Source organism: Cervus canadensis, chromosome 5 (genome assembly GCF_019320065.1).
Source record: "Cervus canadensis isolate Bull #8, Minnesota chromosome 5, ASM1932006v1, whole genome shotgun sequence".
Classification (NCBI taxonomy): Eukaryota; Metazoa; Chordata; class Mammalia; order Artiodactyla; family Cervidae; genus Cervus; species Cervus canadensis.
The window spans coordinates 15,818,427-15,837,564 of record NC_057390.1 but is presented as its reverse complement, the minus strand read 5'-3'; the positions used below and the strand labels follow the sequence as shown (position 1 = coordinate 15,837,564).

Here is a 19,138-nt window from a genome sequence, read left to right as displayed (position 1 = left end):
GGCTGATTCATATCAATGTATGACAATGACAAAACCCACTGAAATGTTGTGAAGTAATTAGCCTCCAACTAATAAAAAAATTAAAAAAAAAAAAAAAAAACTTTGCTCTTGTCTTTGGCAACCACCTTTCTATTGTCTATCACTTTGACTATTGTGATAACCTCTTACAAATGGAATCATCAGGAATTTGTCCTTCTATATCTGGCTTATTTCACTTGGCTTAATGTCCTCCAGGTTCATCCAAGTTGTTGCATATGATTAACATTTTTATATTTAATGAAATGTGTGTCCCTTGTTTTGCTGATATGTTACTCTGCATTTAGGAAACATTTGATATCTCTTGGGGGTTTATGATATAAATACAAGGTTGTACAGCACTTTTTACCCCATAAGTAATGTCTTAATTTTGTACATATATTTATATGCCACATAGGTTTATACACATATTAGAAATTTGTGTTATTTATACCTGTGTAATGATCTGTCTCTTCACGGCATACTTGCTCCCTTGATTACACCTTGAAAAGACAAATAGGAAACACTTATAGCATTTAAATAATGTGTTGTAAACTTTAAGGTTTTTGTCATAATTAGTAGTTGACAAATACTAATGAACAGAAATGAATGTCTTTTTCATATTTGGTATATCCTCAGGACATCCTCATTTCTATTTTTCATTCTCCATTCCTGAACAGAATTCCTTAGAACACTAAGTACCTCTGAAATTACATTTCCAGTTAAAAAATAGTGGATTGTTATTCAGTAGTTCATGTTTTCACAATTTGAGTTTTTAGTTTAAACCTCCTAGACCTAGGTTGATTTTTTTTTTTTTTTTTTTTTAGGAATCTGTGTCACTAGAAAACTGGTATAGGATCAGACCATGTTTATGTTCCCAGTAGAGTTTACTAAATTATTCTGATCTTGGAAAAGCCTCCATTCACAGAACAGAACAGAGAAACAGAAAATGGAGAGATGAGATCTTCTAGAAGAGACATAGTAGCTAATAAGTGTTTGACATCTTAGTTTAATTATATTTGGTCCTGCAGAGTTGATTATTATTAAATTTTGAACAGTCATTTTTCAACTAAGTTTCCTTTTTCAAATGTAGAAAGATATATAATCATGGGCCAATCCATGATCAAAACTTTAGATTTTTTTGTGTGTGAAGATGATGTTATAAGGGACCCTTTTAAAAGAAAAAAAATATGAACTGAAATGTTATTCATTGACATGAAACCTACAAGATTATTATTCCTATTGCATTCCTTCCTTTTTGAATCCCACCCGTACCTCTAACACGTTGTTTTAAATGTATAAAACAGACAATAAAAGGAAAAGTAGATAAAAATTTGTTTTTTTACATCTTCTTCTCTCTTGACAAATGTATTTCTCTTCAACAAACTTGTAATGCACATCGTCTTCCTTCAAATTGCAAACAACTCTAGAAAATGTCTGATAAAGTTATTCACTTTCAAATGTCACACAGGGGAACAAATCTCTTTGCACTCTGTGAACATGGGCAAGGATCTTAAAACATAATGAAAGTGAGCCTTGAAATTTTAATCATTACAATAAGATTATCCTTTCCCTTATTCATTTAAAAGAATAAAAGGGAGGTGTTATAATACATTATAAAAATATGAAATAAAAGCTATGACCAAACTAGACAGCATACTAAAAAGTAGATACATTACTTTGCTGACAAAGGTCCAGCTAGTCAAAACTATAGTTTTTCCAGTACTTTTATATGGATATGAGAGTTAGACTATAGAGGAAGCTGAGTGCTTAAGAATTGGTGCTTTTGAACTTTGGTGTTGGAGGAGACTCTTAAGAATCTCTTGGACAGCAAGGAGATCACACCACCTGTTCTAAAGGAAATCAGTCCTGAATACTCATTGGAAGGACTGATGCTGAAGCTGAAACTCCAATACTTTGACCACCTGATGTGAAGAACTGACTCATTGGAAAAGACCCTGATGCTGGGTAAGATTGAAGGCTGGAGGAGAAGGTTACAACAGAGGATGAGATGGTCGGATGGCATCACTGAATCAATGGACATGAGTTTGAGCAAGCTCTGGGAGTTGGTGATGGACAGGAAAGCCTGGTGTGCTGCAGTCCATGGGGCCACAAAGAGTCAGACATGACTGAGTGACTGAACTGAACTGATTATAAAATATTGGCACAGGAGAATATGGTAGGCACTGGATGTAAAATGATATGAAAGCCTGTTACTACACTAGTCCATGATTTTTTCCATTCCCCTGAGTATGTATAGTTTGTTTGTATGTAATCAATCCCATAAACCCACCCATTTCTAGGCATAACATTTCTTTTTTTTCATTGGGACATGTGCATTTAATAAATTAAGATTTTTAAATATATGCCGCATAATCAAGTTTTAGTCATTTTCCTCATTAAATATTGAATCGGTAGTTTCAGTTTGATGTGGGTTCAATCCCTGGGTTGGGAAAATCCCCTGGAGAAGGAAATGGCAGCCCCTCCAGTATTCTTTGCTGGAAAATCTCGTGGACGGAGGGACCTGACAGGCTGCAGTCCGCGGGGTCACAGAGGGCGGCGTGGCTAGCAAGCAGCACACACGGCTTCAGGTGACGTTAGAGCTCCTCATCCCCTCTGCAGAAGCAAGGCCCGTCTCTGTCTGTACGTATTCCAAACAACCTTGGCTGTCTCAATCAGTTACTTTTTAATGTTTTCAAAAAATATTTTCTGTGCTCTCAAGAACACTTCAGGGATACTTTTTGACTTCTGAACAAAGGACTACATTCTATAAAAGGGATGTTAGAGTTCTCAAATCAAGAAATACTTTATTAAAGTGAATGTTTAATAAGAATTAAGATTCAATGGAAGCTCTTAGAGAGTAGTAAATGGAATAAAGGGATCTCAATAATGGAAGTAATGTCAAAACCAAGTATTCACAATAAATAGGTCTTGAGTTGAGTTGAGTTCAGTTGCTCAGTCGTATCCAGCTCTTTGTGACCCCATGGACTGCAGCACGCCAGGCCTCTCTGTCCATCAGCAAATCCTGGAGTTTACTCAAACTCATGTCCATTGAGTTGTTGATGCCATCCAACCATCTCATCCTCTGTCCTCCCCTTCTCCTCCTGCCTTCAATCTTTCCCAGCATCAGGGTCTTTTCAAATGAGTCAGTTCTTTGTATCAGGTGGCCAAATGGAGTTTCAGCATCAGCATCAGTCCTTCCAATGAATATTCAGGACTGATTTCCTTTAGGATGGACTGGTTGGATCTCCTTGCAGTCCAAGGGACTCTCAAGAGTCTTCTCCAACACCACAGTTAAAAAGCTTCAATTCTTCAGTGCTCAACTTTCTTTGTGGTCCAGTTCTCACATCCATACGTGACTACTGGAAAAGCCATAGCTTTGACTAAATGGACCTTTGTTGGCAAAGTAATATCTCTGCTTTTTAATATGCTGTCTATGTTGGTCATAATCTCATCTTGCAGTCTTCTGTGAACTTCAGGACTGAAGTGTCAAAAAAAATGGACTTCTGATTACAGGATTTTTGTAACATGATTTTATAACATAAAGTTGTTTATATTGCAATAATGGATGTGCTTATTTTAGTTTCCATCTTGCAAAAAAAATATCTTGCAAACTATGTGTTTTCAGGATATACTCTCTGAAGTAATTAAAAACATTGTACAATGTAGGATCTTAGTTAAGTGCCTTTTAATCAAATTTTCCACACTACTCCTTATAATCATCTTTTGTCATTGCTCTAGTACTATTCTGATTACAAAGTATACTAAAACAAATTTATAGAGTCTTATATTAAATTTACAGGGCCTTCTGGCAACAAAAATCAAGGCAACAATATTCCCAAGATCAGGTTTAAATAACTGTGAATCAGGTATAAATCTTGTAGTAGAGGATGTATTTTGTGATGTATTACTTGAGCATGTAAGACAACTGGGACACTGATAACCATAAAATGGGCATCTAAAGCATTCAGCCTTTATTTACATGAATTATTGGCCTTGGAGCATGCTGTTAGGGGCTGTACGTTATTCATATCTTTCTGATATTGATAGATACTTTTATTTGTGGCATTTATGTGATCACAGGCCCAAATTTATTTTTTTCCAGAGAAAGGTTAATACCTTGTCTCATATTCACAAAAGAATATGGCACAAACATGAGTTCAGAGACAAAGCAGCATCAGGAATACGGTGCATCTTCAACTAGTGGACATTTGGTTCCAGTTAATGGGTTGTCCCAATATTATTTATCCCCCCAAAGGTCCAAATAAAAATTGTTTAAAATCCCTGTCCATCTGGTCCATTGATGCCCTAGAAAACAGCCTGACTTGAGAATCACAATATCATCATAACACTCAATACCGATTACTTATGCTTCCCTTCTCTGATTGTCCTCTGTATCATGAAATCACCATTTATTCATTACTCTTTCAGAATCTTACTAGGCAGAGAGAAGACTTCTGTGGAGGGCAGTGGGCAGTATATATAAATATAATAATTTATATATTTCAGTGCTACTCTCTCAATCCATCCCACCTCATTGCCCTGATAGGCCCACGAGTCTGTTCTCTAAGTGTGCATCTCTATTCCTGCCCTGAAAACAGGTTCATCAGTATCATTTTTCTAGGTTGCCTATTGGAGATATATTAAAAAGTGATATTGGCTTATTTTGAAACAATGCCTCTCTGAATACAAACATTGAAATTATATGTCACTTACTTGTTAGAAGACTCTCTGAACTAGTGTCAAGTATACCCATCCATTTTTGACAGAGATCCTCTCACAGAATACTGAAACAAAAAATCTTCCTCTTTACATACCAGAGGGAATATTTTAAGTCATGGTGATGTACAACATTGGCAACCTAAAGATAATTAGTCCCTAAAGTTTTCCTTCCTTTGCTAGAAGGAATTACCCAGATATAATCAACTCAACTTTTTATTTGTCTATTCAATCTATATGGATAGCAACTGAATGCTCTTGTACTCAGTAACCAGATAGACACAAGGTCTTGGAGTTTTTAGTAACTTGTTGACCAAAAATAGAGGAAAATATGCAAGTGGATGGTGGAAAATGTTGGATAATAGAAGAAAAACAATGTCATTGTTAAAAGAGGAAGTAGGTCAGTCTCATCCACTGCCCTAAGGTGTCCTTCTGTGCCTTAGGCAACAGATTTATAGGTTTTGTAATTTATTTGCAAGTGCAGTCCACGTAGTGTGGTTCCTGGACCCAGTTTCCATGCTGTGGACTGCACACATCACCAACCATGGAAATATAGACTAATAGCAGATGAACAACAGATTCACATAGACCTCTAGCTTTTCTAGTAGTTAATTTCTAGTAGTTAATTCAGTAAACTGAATTAATACCTCATACTATTTTCAAATTTATATCCAACTGTTTTTCTAACTTACATTGGTAAATATACACTTACTCTGTAACATATTTTATTGAAATAATCTAGCTTACTTACCATATATTAATTGAATAAAGAAAACTGAAGCTCACAGAGGTCAAGGGCTTTTCAGGTTTTACATTGGGGAAGATCAATACTGAGAACTGTACTGATGACTCATTCATTTCCTGGTTTGCTCTCTGTGCATAGCTTTTTCTTGCACAAGACTAAATTTAAAACCAGGGAGTAATGGAAATTAATGACCAATGAAAGACATTAGAATTATCAGTAAGACAATGAGCACAGGTTGAAATCCTTGTAGTCTTAGGTTATATAAACAAAAATATTTGGTAGACAATTGGATATTTTTTTAAGTTTGAGAAATGTGTCAGTGCTGTGCAATTAGATTTGAAACACCACTTATAAGTAATATTTTAAATCATGATATTAAATAAGGTATACAATATGGCACACTCACTTTGAAGATAGTTTGGTGGTTTATTACAAAGCTAAACATAAACTTGCCATATTTTCCTGTTGCCATCTGTTTCTAGGTGTCCCACAAATTAGTTGAAAACTTAGGTGCATGCAAAAAGTACACTTCATGTCCTTCAATAGATGATTTGATAAACAAACTGTGAAGCACCCATGCAATGGAATATTATTCAGCAATAAGTAGAAATGAACTATCTAACCACAAAAATCATGGAGAAACATTAAATGCATATTGCTAAATGAACGAGGCCAATCTGAAAATATATATACTGCATAAATCCAACTGTATGATATAAGATAAAAATAAAGGTGCGGTAAAAATGTCAAGTGGTTGCCAATGGTTGGGAGGGAAGAAGAAATGGGTGTGATTAAGAGAAGCATGGAGAAGGCAATGGCAACACACTCCAGTACTCTTGCCTGGAAAATCCCACGGACGGAGGAGCCTGTAGGCTGCAGTCCATGGGGTCGCGAAGAGTCGGACACGACTGAGCAGCTTCACTTTCACTTTTCACTTTCCTGCATTGGAGAAGGAAATGGCAACCCACTCCAGTGTTCTTGCCTGGAGAATCCCAGGGATGGCGGAGCCTGGTTGGCTGCTGTCTATTGGGTGGCACAGAGTTGGACACGACTAAAGCGACTTAGCAGCAGCAAGAGAAGCATGGGGAATACATAGGACAGATTTATCCCATGATACTGTAAAGGTGGATACATTACACATCATAGAAACAGTTGAAATTCATAGAACATGCAACACAAAGAGTGAATGCTAATGCAAATTATGGACTTTTGGTGATAATAATGCCATATTGCATTCAATATGCAAAGTATAATGAATGAATTTTCCCATGTCCTTGTCTCCTCACCCATATTTGGTAATGTCAGTATTTTCAATATATCCAGCCCAATAAATGTGTATGTGTGGTAACTTATCATATATTATTTTCATTTCCCTAATGAAATGTGATGGCTTCCCATGTGGCACAGTGGTAAAAAAATCTGTCTGCCAATGCAGGAAGTGCAAGAAGCAGTGGTTCAATCCCAGGGTTGGGAAGAACCCCTGAGTAGGAAATGGTAGCCTGCTCTAGTGTTTTTGCCTGGAATATTCCATGGACATGGTTGCCAAGAGTCGGACACAACTGAGCGACTAAGCACACAGTAAAATGCAATGCTCAGAATCTTTTCACATGCTTGTTTTCATCAGTGTATCTTCTTTGGCAAGTTGTCTATACAGATCATTTGCCCATTTTCTCTGTTGGATTTTTTTTTTTTTTTTGTTTCTTATTTTAGGTCTTCTCCAACGTTTCAGCAAATGTTCTTTATACATTTTGGATATGAGTTATTTAACATGTCTTTTATAAATACTTTCCAACAGTCTGTGGTTAGCCTTTTCATTGTCTCAAAAGTCTCTTTTTCAGAATAGAATTTTTAATTGTAATGAAACTCGTCTAACATGTTTTTCAATTCCTGATGTAAACATCATGTTTTTAGTAGACTTTATCTTTGTGGGTCATTTTAAGATTCACAGCAAATCTGAGTGGAAAATAGAGAGAGCTTGCATAAACTGTTTATGCTCTCAACCCTCACAAACATCCAAGCCCTTCGTCTTATCAACATCCTGAACTAGGGTGTTATATTTGTTACACTTAAGGGACCTGATTTGTTACTGAAATATCATTATCACCCAAAGCATATAGTCAACATTAGAGTCACTCTTAATATAGTGCATTCTATGGATTTTTACCTAAAGGATCTCCTGGAGAAGAACATGTCAACCCATTCCAGTATTCTTGTCTTAGAATTCCATGGACAGAAGAGCCTGATGGGCTACAGTCCATGGGATCACAGTCAGAAAGACTGAGTGAATAGCACTGTACTATACTATAATGACATTTATATGCCACCATGGTATCATACACATAATTTAACTGCCATAAAACCCCTCTGTGTTCTGTTTATCCATTCTTCTGTGAAAATTAAAGAGAAGCCTCATTAAAATGGAGTTTGGAGGACAAAAAAAAAAAAAAAAAAAAGCTCTCTCATGCATGTACCACTGCACATCAATACAGAACCCAACAGGAAAGAGGTGCGCTGCATCTATTGCAGGAAGTGACACTACTTCACTGTGGCCAGCAGGAGGAAGTAAGGCTTTCTCCTTGCCTAGCAACAACTCAGCCAATGAGGGACTGTTTAAACTCAGCCAATGAAAACCACTAGACTTCAAGCTCCCAGTTTCCATTTACAGACATTTTGTATATAATAGTCCCTCCAAAATTTCCCATGCTTTTCTCTGTTGTTTCAGACTCCCATGTGATGCATCATGGTTGCAGGTCAAATGGCAAGTTTTTTCTCAGTTTTATTGAAGTATGGTTGACTTATATAACCATATAAGATACACAGTCTAATGACTGACATACATAACAACATGGTTGCTGCATAGGTTTAGTGGACATCCATTATCTCATATACATGCAAAATTAAAGAAATTTTAAAATCATATGTATTTTTCTTTTGATTTTTCTTCTTTCTTTAGAATTTATTCTGACAACTTTCATGTATAATGTGCAACAGTGATAATTATATTTATTATGTGGTATGCTACTTCCCCAGGTCTTATTTGTCTTATAACTGGATGTTTATAACTTTTGGCTCTCTTCATCTAATCTCTCCATCCCAGATAACCACAAATCTGACCTCTTTCTCCTATTTTTGTGTTTGTATTTGTAACCACTGATCTGATCCTTTTCTTGGCAGTTTTTATTTGTTTGCATTTGACATACAACATTATGTTAGTTCTTAATATACAACAAAGGGATTTGATATTTCTGTATATTTCAAATGATCACCATGATGTCTAGTTACCATCTATCACAATACAAAGATATTATACTACTATTGACTATATTGACAATTCCTCTGTGAGCTTTAGATATGGACTTGAATTTGCTGGAGAAATATTTATTACACATTTAACTCCATTCTTTATTACATATTTAACTTCATTACTAATGATAAGTCTGTTCAGATTGTCTGTTTCTTCCTGATTCAGTGTCAGTAGTGAGAGAGTTAATTCTTATGTAGGTTGATAAGGAGTCGGGGCCCTCAAGGAGAAGAAAAGAGTCTGGGGCTCTCAAGAAGGAGAAAAGAACAAACCTGTATTCCTTTGTCTTAGTCATATAAGGCCTTTTTTTTTTTTTCTTTTCTTTTTCCTGTAAGCCCAGAGGTAATGATCACACACACACACACACACACACACACACACACAGCAGCTCACCTTGCGCAAGGGTACATTTTCCCTTAAGCTCTGTACTAATGATTATACACCAACAGTGTATCTGCTCAAGGACATGTTTCTCCTAAATAAGAACCTTCTGACTCATCTTGCTACATTAAGATGTATGTGGTGGCAGTGGGCCTGGTAATAAGACTAGTGACACTCAGAAAACTAAGATCATGGCATCGGGTCCCATCACCTCATGGGAAATAGATGGGGAGACAGTGGAAACAGTGTCAGACTTTATTTTTTTGGGCTCCAAAATCACTGCAGATGGTGATTGCAGCCATGAAATTAGAAGACGCTCACTTCTTGAAAGGAAAGTTATGACCAACCTAGACAGCATATTAAAAAGCAGAGACAGTATTTTGCCAACAAAGGTCTGTCTGGTCAAGGCTATAGTTTTTCCAGTGGTCATGTATGGATGTGAGAGTTGGACTGTGAAGAAAGCTGAATGCCAAAAAATTGATGGTTTTGAACTGTGGTGTTGGAGAAGACTCTTGAGAGTCCCTTGGACTGCAAGGAGATCCAACCAGTCCATCCTGAAGCAGATAAGTCCTGGGTGTTCATTGGAAGGACTGATGCTGAAGCTGAAACTCCAATACTTTGGCCACCTCATGTGAAGAGTTGACTCATTGGAAAAGATCCTGATGCTGGGAGGGATTGGGGGCAGGAGGAGAAGGGGATGACAGAGGATGAGATGGCTGGATGGCATCACTGACTCGATGGGCATGGGTTTGGGTCGACTCCAGGAGTTTGTGATGGACAGGGAGGCCTGGGGTGCTGTGACTCATGGGGTTGCAAAGAGTTGGACACGACTGAGCGACTGAACTGAACTGAACTGAAGACTAGTCAATGGGGCAGTCTCTGTCCCCTTTCTGATGTCTATGTCAGGAGCTTTCTTTGTTCTTTTTCAATGTAATAAAACTTTTGTGACACAAACCACCAAGTGATCAAGCCTGGTCCCTGATCCTGAAGCTAAGTCTTCTTCAGGGATCACGAATCCAACATCATTCATTGTAAGTTATCAGCAGCTTCTGTTTATAGAAATTTGTCTGTTTAATCTAGGTTGTCCAATTTATGGGATATAACTGAATTGCACTATATTTTGAAATCAGGAATATACTGATGCCTCTAATTTTATTTTAATTTCTCAATACTGCTTTGACGAGTTGGGGACATTTGTGGTTTCATATGAATTTTAGGATTTATTGCTATTTCTTTAAAAATCCTTCAGAATTTTGGTAAGAATTGCATTAACTCTGTAGATCATTTTGAATAGCACATGAGCTTTAGAAATATTAAGTCTTCCGTCCTAGGAGCTCTGGAGATCTTTTCATTTATTTTGTCTTCTTTAAATTTTTTCATCAAAATTTGTTGTTTTCAGATGAGTAATCTTTACTTAATTTGATAGGTTTATTTTTAAGTGGTATTTTCATGCTATTGCAATGGGATTGTTTTCTTAATTTCATTTTCTGAAAATCTGTTTTTAGTTGTTAAAACAACTTAATTTTCTATTAATTTTATAATCTGCAAAGTTACTATATTCATTTACTAGTTCTAATGGTTGTTTTTCTTGGAGTCTTTTTGGTTTTCTACATACAGGATGATGTATTATGCAGAGATAATATTACTTTTGTGAATTGGAAGCTCATTGTTTCTTTTCATTTCCTAATTACTCTGACTTGAACTCCTAGTGTTATATGGATTGAAAGTGGTGAACATGAGCATCTTTGCCTTATTCCTGTTCTTAGAAGAAAAGCTTTCAGATTTTCACCATTGAGTAGGAAGCTACAGTGGGGTTTTATTATAAGGCCTTTTACTATATTAAAGTAAGTTCTTAGATTCCTATTTTGCTGAGATTTTTTATCATAAAATCATGTTGAATTTTGTCATTTTTTTCCTGCATCTGTTTGGATGATAATAAAATTTTTTTAACCTCCATTCTGTCTTATGCTCTATGTATGATGCCACATATTTCCAATAGAGTATCAAACACTAGTTTTCCCTCTAAAATGTCGCATGCTTGACCTATGCATCCCTACTAAAACTGCTTAAAATCAAGAAAACCAATGAATATTATTTACTCTTTACACATTTTGTCTTTTCAAGAGAGTAATTTATAATTCGTGAAAATATTGTTTCCAAATTTAAATATCTGTCTTGTATTATCTTATTATTTTATGCTATTAATATTAAAAAATTCACTAACATTATCTGTCTGTCCTCTTCTCTTCTAGCTCACATAATTATATCTTCCTTAATCTGGACCATTTATGCTAGTCATAATAATCCAATACTATGGGCATATTACTAAAATTAGTATGATTCAAGAAACTTTAACACAAACCCCAAATTAGAAGGAATTTGATTAGGAACAGAAAGTAGACTTTACAAAATATGAATTCCATTTTGACTATATACCCCAAAGTTAAACCTTTTAAGTTCAAAGACTTAAATCAGAAGGGTGTATTTTCTCATTTTTATGTTCCTCTTCTGGAAGGATTTAGGTAGCACTTGGTAAGAAGATGGAGAAAATTCATTAGAAATGTATGGAAGATAGCCTAGATTCTAAAGTCCCTTTCAAAATGGAATTTTTGTAATTATTTGAAACCAATGCTTTTTTTTCTTTTTTTTTTTCATTCAGAAAGAACTGCTAAGTTAAAGGTTCATAATCAGACATGAATAGACCAAAATGTCTAAGAAGGAAACAACTGAAAGAGGTAAAACCTACCTATGAATATAAACATATAGATAGATATCTAGAAGCAAAGAACACTGGAAGTTACCATGAAAAAGAGCATAAAAGAATGTTAGATCAAAACCAGCATCACACCAGGCAGCAAAGAGCAGAACAGACACAGCAGTGAAAAACATCTAAGGCAATGAACCTGGCATACCTGTGTATATTTGGTGTCATCTCTTCCTCTACATAAAACTGACTAAACTCTACTTAGTGTATGTGTTTACATCATCTGTTTTCCTAAGGAAAACTAATATTAATGCCTCCTGATAAGATTATATTGACAACACAGTAAGAGATGATCTTCTCCAAGGACTACTTATAGGTCAGTCATTTATCTTTTGTCACCTGAGATCAGGTTCTTGCTCCATAACATCCTCATGGCATTTTTCACTTCTGCATTCCTTAGGGTATAAATCAGGGGGTTGAGTAAAGGTGTTCCAATTGTATAAAACACAGTTATCATTTTATCCATGGGGAAGGTGGTAGCCGGGCGAGTGTATATAAACATGCAGGGAACAAAGAACAAGATGACCACAATGATGTGGGAGATGCAGGTGGAGAGGGCTTTCTTCCTCCCTTCAGCACTGTGGTTTCTCAGAGAATGCAAGATGATAGCATAGGAGAGCATCAGCATGACAAAACTCACTGTACAGATGGCCCCACTGTTGGACACCAAGAGAAGGTTGGTCACATAAGTGTCTGTACAGGCAAGTTGTAACAAAGGCTGCAAGTCACATAAATAATGGTCAATCACATTGGGACCACAGAAAGGTAAGCTCAAGGTTAGAAGAATTTGAGCTGAAGAATGAACACAAGACCCCACCCAGGCCACAGCCACCAACACACCACAGACTTGATGGCTCATGATGTTCGTGTAACGCAGGGGTTTGCAGATGGCCACGTAGCGGTCAACAGCCATGAGGACAAGGATGAAGATCTCCAGGCAGCCAAAAAAATGGAATGAAAAGATTTGAACTATGCACTCATTGAAAGAGATAGTGACCTTCTTCAAAAGGGCATCTACAATCATTCTAGGAGCTATGCAAGTGGAGAAGCAGGTATCAGATAAAGATAAGTGGAAAAGGAAGAAGTACATGGGACTCCCAAGTGCCCTACTGGCCTTGATGGTAGTAATAATCAGCAGGTTACCCACTAACGTCCCCAAATAAAAAATCAAGAAAATGACAAACACCATTTTCTTCCTAACAGGATCCTGGGTCAACCCAAGTAGAATAAACTCAGTCACATTATTTTTCATCTGCATGGTTTCATAAAGGAAGAGAAGGGATGAGTGTGAAATGAATTACCTGTAAAAAGTAAAGGCATTAAGTCATGGAGTGACACGTAATGCTATGCAATATTTGAGAAAATGTACATATTCCCCATCAGAGATATTCTAACTGTGGCATCTTAATAATTTTCTTTACCTATTTGTTCTTTAATTTATGATGATCATATCATAGATTATGAGTCTTAATAAGCTTATGAACATGATACTTTCAACAACGATCTTCAAATAAAACCCCATGTTAACCTTGGTATGATTCTGATTAGTTGTGTCAATTTTAAGAGTTCTTATTTGGAGATGTGGCTCTGATTTGTACTTTCTCTTTTTTTTTCATATTCAATAAATTTTTTTTCATATCTAATAAAATTCTGCATGGTGTATCAGTTTTCACCTGGGATACATTTGTCTGTCCTTGAAGGTTTATGATATAGATGTCAAGTCATGCAATTCCTTTATCCCATAAATAAGATCTTATTTGTGCATATATTTATGTTTCATATATTTCTTATGCATTATTAATAATTATTATTCATAAATGTATAACATGGTCTATTTCTTCACTGTATAACCCAATGAAAAGAGCAACAGGTAACAATATAGCATTTAAATAATGTATTGTAAACTTTAAGATTGTTTATCACAATTATTAGTTGACAAATAATGATGGACAGGAATGGATGGTATATCATAATTGGTAATATCTTAATTTTATTTCTATTTTTATTTCTCCAACTTCAGAACATCTTTATTTAAAGCACTAAGCATCCCTAAACTTACCTTTGGAAATAAACAATCATAGGTTACTGCTCAGTATTTCATGTTTTCAAAATTCAAGTTTAGCTTAAGCATCCTAGATCTGATATGCCACCAGACAACTGGTGTAGGACTTGATTTATCATGTTTGCATTCCCAGTAAAGACTGTATTTTCCAGATTTTGTACCTCCCCAATCATAGAACAGATTGCAGAAGCAGAAAAAAAAAGGAAATTATATTTTTTAAAAGAGACATAGTAGATAACCCAGTAACTGACTTTCTCATTCAGTTTGGTCTTTTTGTGTTGGCAAAGTCAATTATTATTCAATGTTGAAATGCAATTTTTTTCCAACCAAGTTTTTTTTTTAATATGGAAAAATACATTAAAATGGACTAACCCATGACCAAGACTTTTTCTCCAGATCTTTCTTATGATGAAGCTAGAAAAGAGATTTTTATGTAAAAATGTTTAAACTGAAATGTTATGTATTTAAATGTAATCTGGAAGATCTGTTTATTCTATTGACTTCCTTCTAGAATCACCCATACCTCTAAGATATAGTATTAAAAAGTATGTGTTAGCCAGCCTCAAACAATATTAGACTAAACACATAAGTTCCCTTATATGTTTTCCTCTTCCTAGACAAGTTTGCTTCTCTTCAATTAACTTTAAATATACACTATCTTCCTCCAAATTGTAAACAACTATTTGGAAAATATCTAATGAAGTTATTCAGCTTGAGAAGTCACAGAGGAAAAAACAAAAATCTACCTTTGGGCTATGTAATGGACAATGTTAACAGGTAGGAAGGCCAGAAGTCCCCACGCAGCAGGAGGAAATTGCAAGTGACAGACATTTTTTTTTCTTCCCCCCCCCCTTCTTTGTTGATGAAGCATGTTCTGCCTAAGACTAACCATTTCTTTCTTTTCTCAAGGGCTGATAATGGCTCAACAGACCAGTATTCATGCCAACTGTTTTATGACCAGGAGATGGCATACCTCATGCCATCCTATCTCAAAAGTGCGTATTGTGGGAGAGGGGTCTGGTGAGACTCCCTCAGCCTTGGGGTGTCTCTCTTATCTGATGAATGCTTTCTAACAGACATAAAACACGTTGCTAAAAACTAGAAAGGGGGCACCCTTTCTGTCCCCCGCTGGTGTCTATGTCAGAAGCTTCCCCTATCTTTATTATACTTTAATAAAAACTTTGTTACACAGAGACTCCAAGTAATCAAATATCATCTCTGACCCTGGATTGAATTCCTCTCCTCCAGAGGCCATGAGTCCCAGCATAGCACATAGCTCACAGAAGCAACCTTCCATGCTCTCAGTCAAGGATCTTAAAATACAAGGGAACTGAACATTGGTATCTTAATATTTACAGGAAGCTTACATATTTTCTTTATTCATTCAAAAGAGTAATATTTTATAAGATATTGAAACTTAACAATATCTTTGACAGTGGATATAAGATGATGTGAAAGTGTTTGTTTCATATAGTCCATGATTTTGGTTATTCCTTTGAGTGAGTACAGCTTTTGGTTTGTATGCCATTATTCTCATTAGTCAATTTATCTCTAGAAATATCTTACTTATTTTTAAATTTGTACATGTATATTTAATGAATTGACAATCATAAATACATATAATTTAACACATTGGTCCTCATTAAATAATTAATAGCTTCAGTGCAATATCAAAGTCTTTATCCAATCTACAATGGTAAAGTCCATTTCAATTTCTACATATTCCAAGGAATCTTGACTCATTTAACCATAATGTCTTTAAGAAAACATTTTATCTGCACTGAAGAATAGGGTTGTTTTTTATTCTTGCAAAAGAAAAAGATTTTTATTCTATTTAGTAATCTACTATATCCCACATTCTAGGGAAGTAATAGTTCTCAAATCAGCAAGTGTATACTGAAGTCTTTGTACAATCAGAATCAAGGTGCAGTGGAAGCACATGAAGATTAGTAAATGAAACGTGATAGTATCTCCTCAATAAAACTAACATAGACAATAAGGATTGAAAAAATAAATGAACGTAGCATTTTACCCTCTTCTTCTGCCCACTGTAGATGCTTCTCTTTTTCTTGAACCTAAGGATTGAAATGTCCAAAAAAACCCCATAGATGACCTTCCGTGATTGCCTATGAGCAGAGAAATCACTTTCTTGCTCTCCAAAGCCTTTCAGTACAGCTTTTCGTACAATATAAGAATTTCTACAACAGAAGAATTGTGCTTTTCTACTTCCCATTCTGATAAAGAGGTTGGGATACTATGTGCCCCTGGGATTTTATTCTCCACCATTCTAATCCAACTGCCTTGTACAATGTAGGTGTTAAGTGCCATGAAATTTAACATTCCCTGCTACTCCTTAAAATATGGTAATGTTTACGTCACTGCCGTCATACTATTCTGGTTACAAACCACAGTAACATCAAGTGTATATAGACTCACATCAGATTTACAGGGCCTTCTGTTTATCATATACGGTAGGGAGACAAACACGCTTGCTATTTAAAAAGACAGGAACAGCAGCAGTAGCAACAGTGCTTAGATCAATTTTGAATAACTAATGAATCAGCTATAAATCTTCAAACAGAATATGGCCATATTAGGCACTGATATCTAGATACCTATACAAATGATCATCTGAAGCATTTAGAATAATTTTTTACATGAATCATTATGCCTTAGAATATGCAATAAGAAGCTTACAATTTTTCATATTGTCCTGGTACTGAATAACATTTTTATGTGTGGTATGAAACTCAACCACATGTCCAAGTTTATTTTTTCAGAGGAGGGTTAACGCCTTTCCTTATATTCTTAAAGGAATCTGACACAAACACAGATTAAAATAGTTTGGAGATAAATCAGCATCAGTAATATAGCACATCTTTGATTAGTGGAACTTTGGTCCAATCTAAAATGCCCATTGGAACATTTCCTTAAAACATCAAGTACTTTTTTTTGTGTGTGGAACAAATATCTTTATGGAAGTTTCAGAAAGGACTAAATGTCTTGCAGGACATATCTTTTATTAACTAGAATCTTAACTTCACCTCACTAAACAAGATTGAAGTAAAGTGAAGTGAAGTCACTCAGTCGTGTCTGACTCTTTGCAACCCCATGGACTGTAGCCTGCCAGGGTCCTCCATCCATGGGATTTACCAGGCAAGAGTACTGGAGTGAGTTGCCATTTCCTTCTTCAGGGGATCTTCCCAACCCAGGGATTGAACCCAGGTCTCCCACATTGCAGGCAGACTCTTTATTGTCTGAGCCACCAGGGAATCCCGCCAAACAAGATTAGCCAAATTTTAAATGGCTAATTTGTCAAACATAATACACAGACTATTTTTGGTGTAGGAAGAACAGAGAAGAACTAAAAGCAAAGCAGACAGACAAAGGTGAGGAATAGATGAAGATGGAATATAGAGTGTTGGATAAATCCTTCTATGTTTGAAAGTCTGCACTGTCATGGAGACCATAGTGAGAAGCTTTACTCTCTTTAAAATTTCTCTCTTAAACTATTCACCACTCCCTTATTCAGTTACACTGACTGTCTTTTGAGAGAAGCTACATTGACTTTATTTTTCTGAAAAATTTACCATTCTCTGTGGAGAGGTTAACAGATTACCGCAAGATAGTTTATCCCTTAAAGACCAAGCTATCGGGCCTGGTGCACTGGGAAGACCCAGAGGAATCGGGTGGAGAGGGAGGTGGGAGGGGGGATCGGGATGGGGAATACGTGTAAATCTATTGCTGATTCATGTCAATGTATGACAAAACCCACTGAAAAAAAAATAAATAAAAAAATAACCTCTTGAACTCCTCACTCTGTGTAACTTACTGAATCCATTGACTCTTGACTAACTGGTTCAGGGATTCCAAAAAAAAAAACAAAAAACAAAAAAAACAGCTTGAGATGAAAATCAAAAAGTCACCTTAAAAGTCAGTACCCGAGACTAATGCTTCCAATATCTGGTTGTCCTATATGTCAAAAAATTAATATTGTTTTCCTCATTAAAATATTATTTGAGTAGGAAACTTTGAAGGGACAACAGTGTGGAGAAACACTGGCAAGGGAAAAATATTGATGAAAAGGGAAGATCTTACCCAAAATATTTTCAGTAACAACTCTTTCAAATATAAGGCCAGTTGTTTTTCACCTTAATGATAGGCTTAAGCCTCTTCATTGTCATTCTTCCTCTGAACTTTCTCCGAGAAGTAGTTATTTACCAATCAAATTCAATTTTCTGATGTGAGCCAACTGCAAATCATAATCATATATTATCAATTGGAAGAAAACCAAGTGCAATAAAACTGTGATATGTAATATTCTATTCAAAGCTGTTACTTGGAAAAGCTGGTATTCTCTAGAAGCTGTGTGAAGGTCATTACCTGAATTAACTTTTCTTTAGTTTTGAGCCAGAAACAATTTTCTAACATTTTAGTAACTGCAGTTTTCAACAAAACTTATTTTCTAAGCTATCTCACATGTAAAACATTTGTAGACATTTCTACACTCTGCCATCTGAGGAAAATGTAGTAAAAGTTAACTCATGGACTAAATCCTTCTAACAGCATACAATGATGATGACTTTTCATATACCTGGTGATCCTGACAGGATTTGTTGATTGACGGATCACTCCCCACCCAGTGCTTATGTTTCATCTTATTAATTCCCTATATTTTTGGTAAATCTTGAAAAACTTAGGTTGTCAGTTTTTCCCTCTTCCTTTCTTACAGTATGAGGAAAATAAAGATATAAGATATATGGAGATATATTAGATAACAATGCTAGATTATTTTATAAAGATGCCTCTCTGAGTACTAAGACTTAAATAATATGTCACTTACTTGTTTGAGGAAACTCTACCCCTCACACTTGCCCAATTTTAGAGTCTGCCCATCCATTTTTGATAACAACTCCTCATAAAACAGCATTTATTTTTTTTCTTCTAGTCTGCATTCCAGGGGGAACACTTTGAGTTTATGATGACGTAAGATATTGGCATTCCTGATGTATAATTCTCTAAAGCTTTCTTTCCTGTGCCAGTCAGAATTATCCAGCTATAATAAGGAAAACTTTTAATTTGTCTATGTAACCTATACCTATAACAACTCTTCATCCTCAATAACCAGATAGAAACAAGGAGTTGAACTTA

General features: G+C 35.7%; 1 protein-coding gene and 1 pseudogene across 1 annotated transcript; both read right to left on the bottom strand.

Moving 5' to 3' along the window:
- Window positions 1–9,190, bottom strand: part of LOC122441554 — a 19,863-nt pseudogene extending 10,673 nt beyond the window's left edge.
- A 3,060-nt stretch (window positions 9,191–12,250) lies between these two features.
- On the bottom strand, window positions 12,251–13,183 carry LOC122442576 (olfactory receptor 4C11-like). The gene has a single exon (XM_043470438.1). The coding sequence runs from the start codon at window positions 13,181–13,183 to the stop codon at window positions 12,251–12,253; it is 933 nt and encodes a 310-aa protein (XP_043326373.1).
- Between the last annotated feature and the right edge of the window lie 5,955 nt (window positions 13,184–19,138).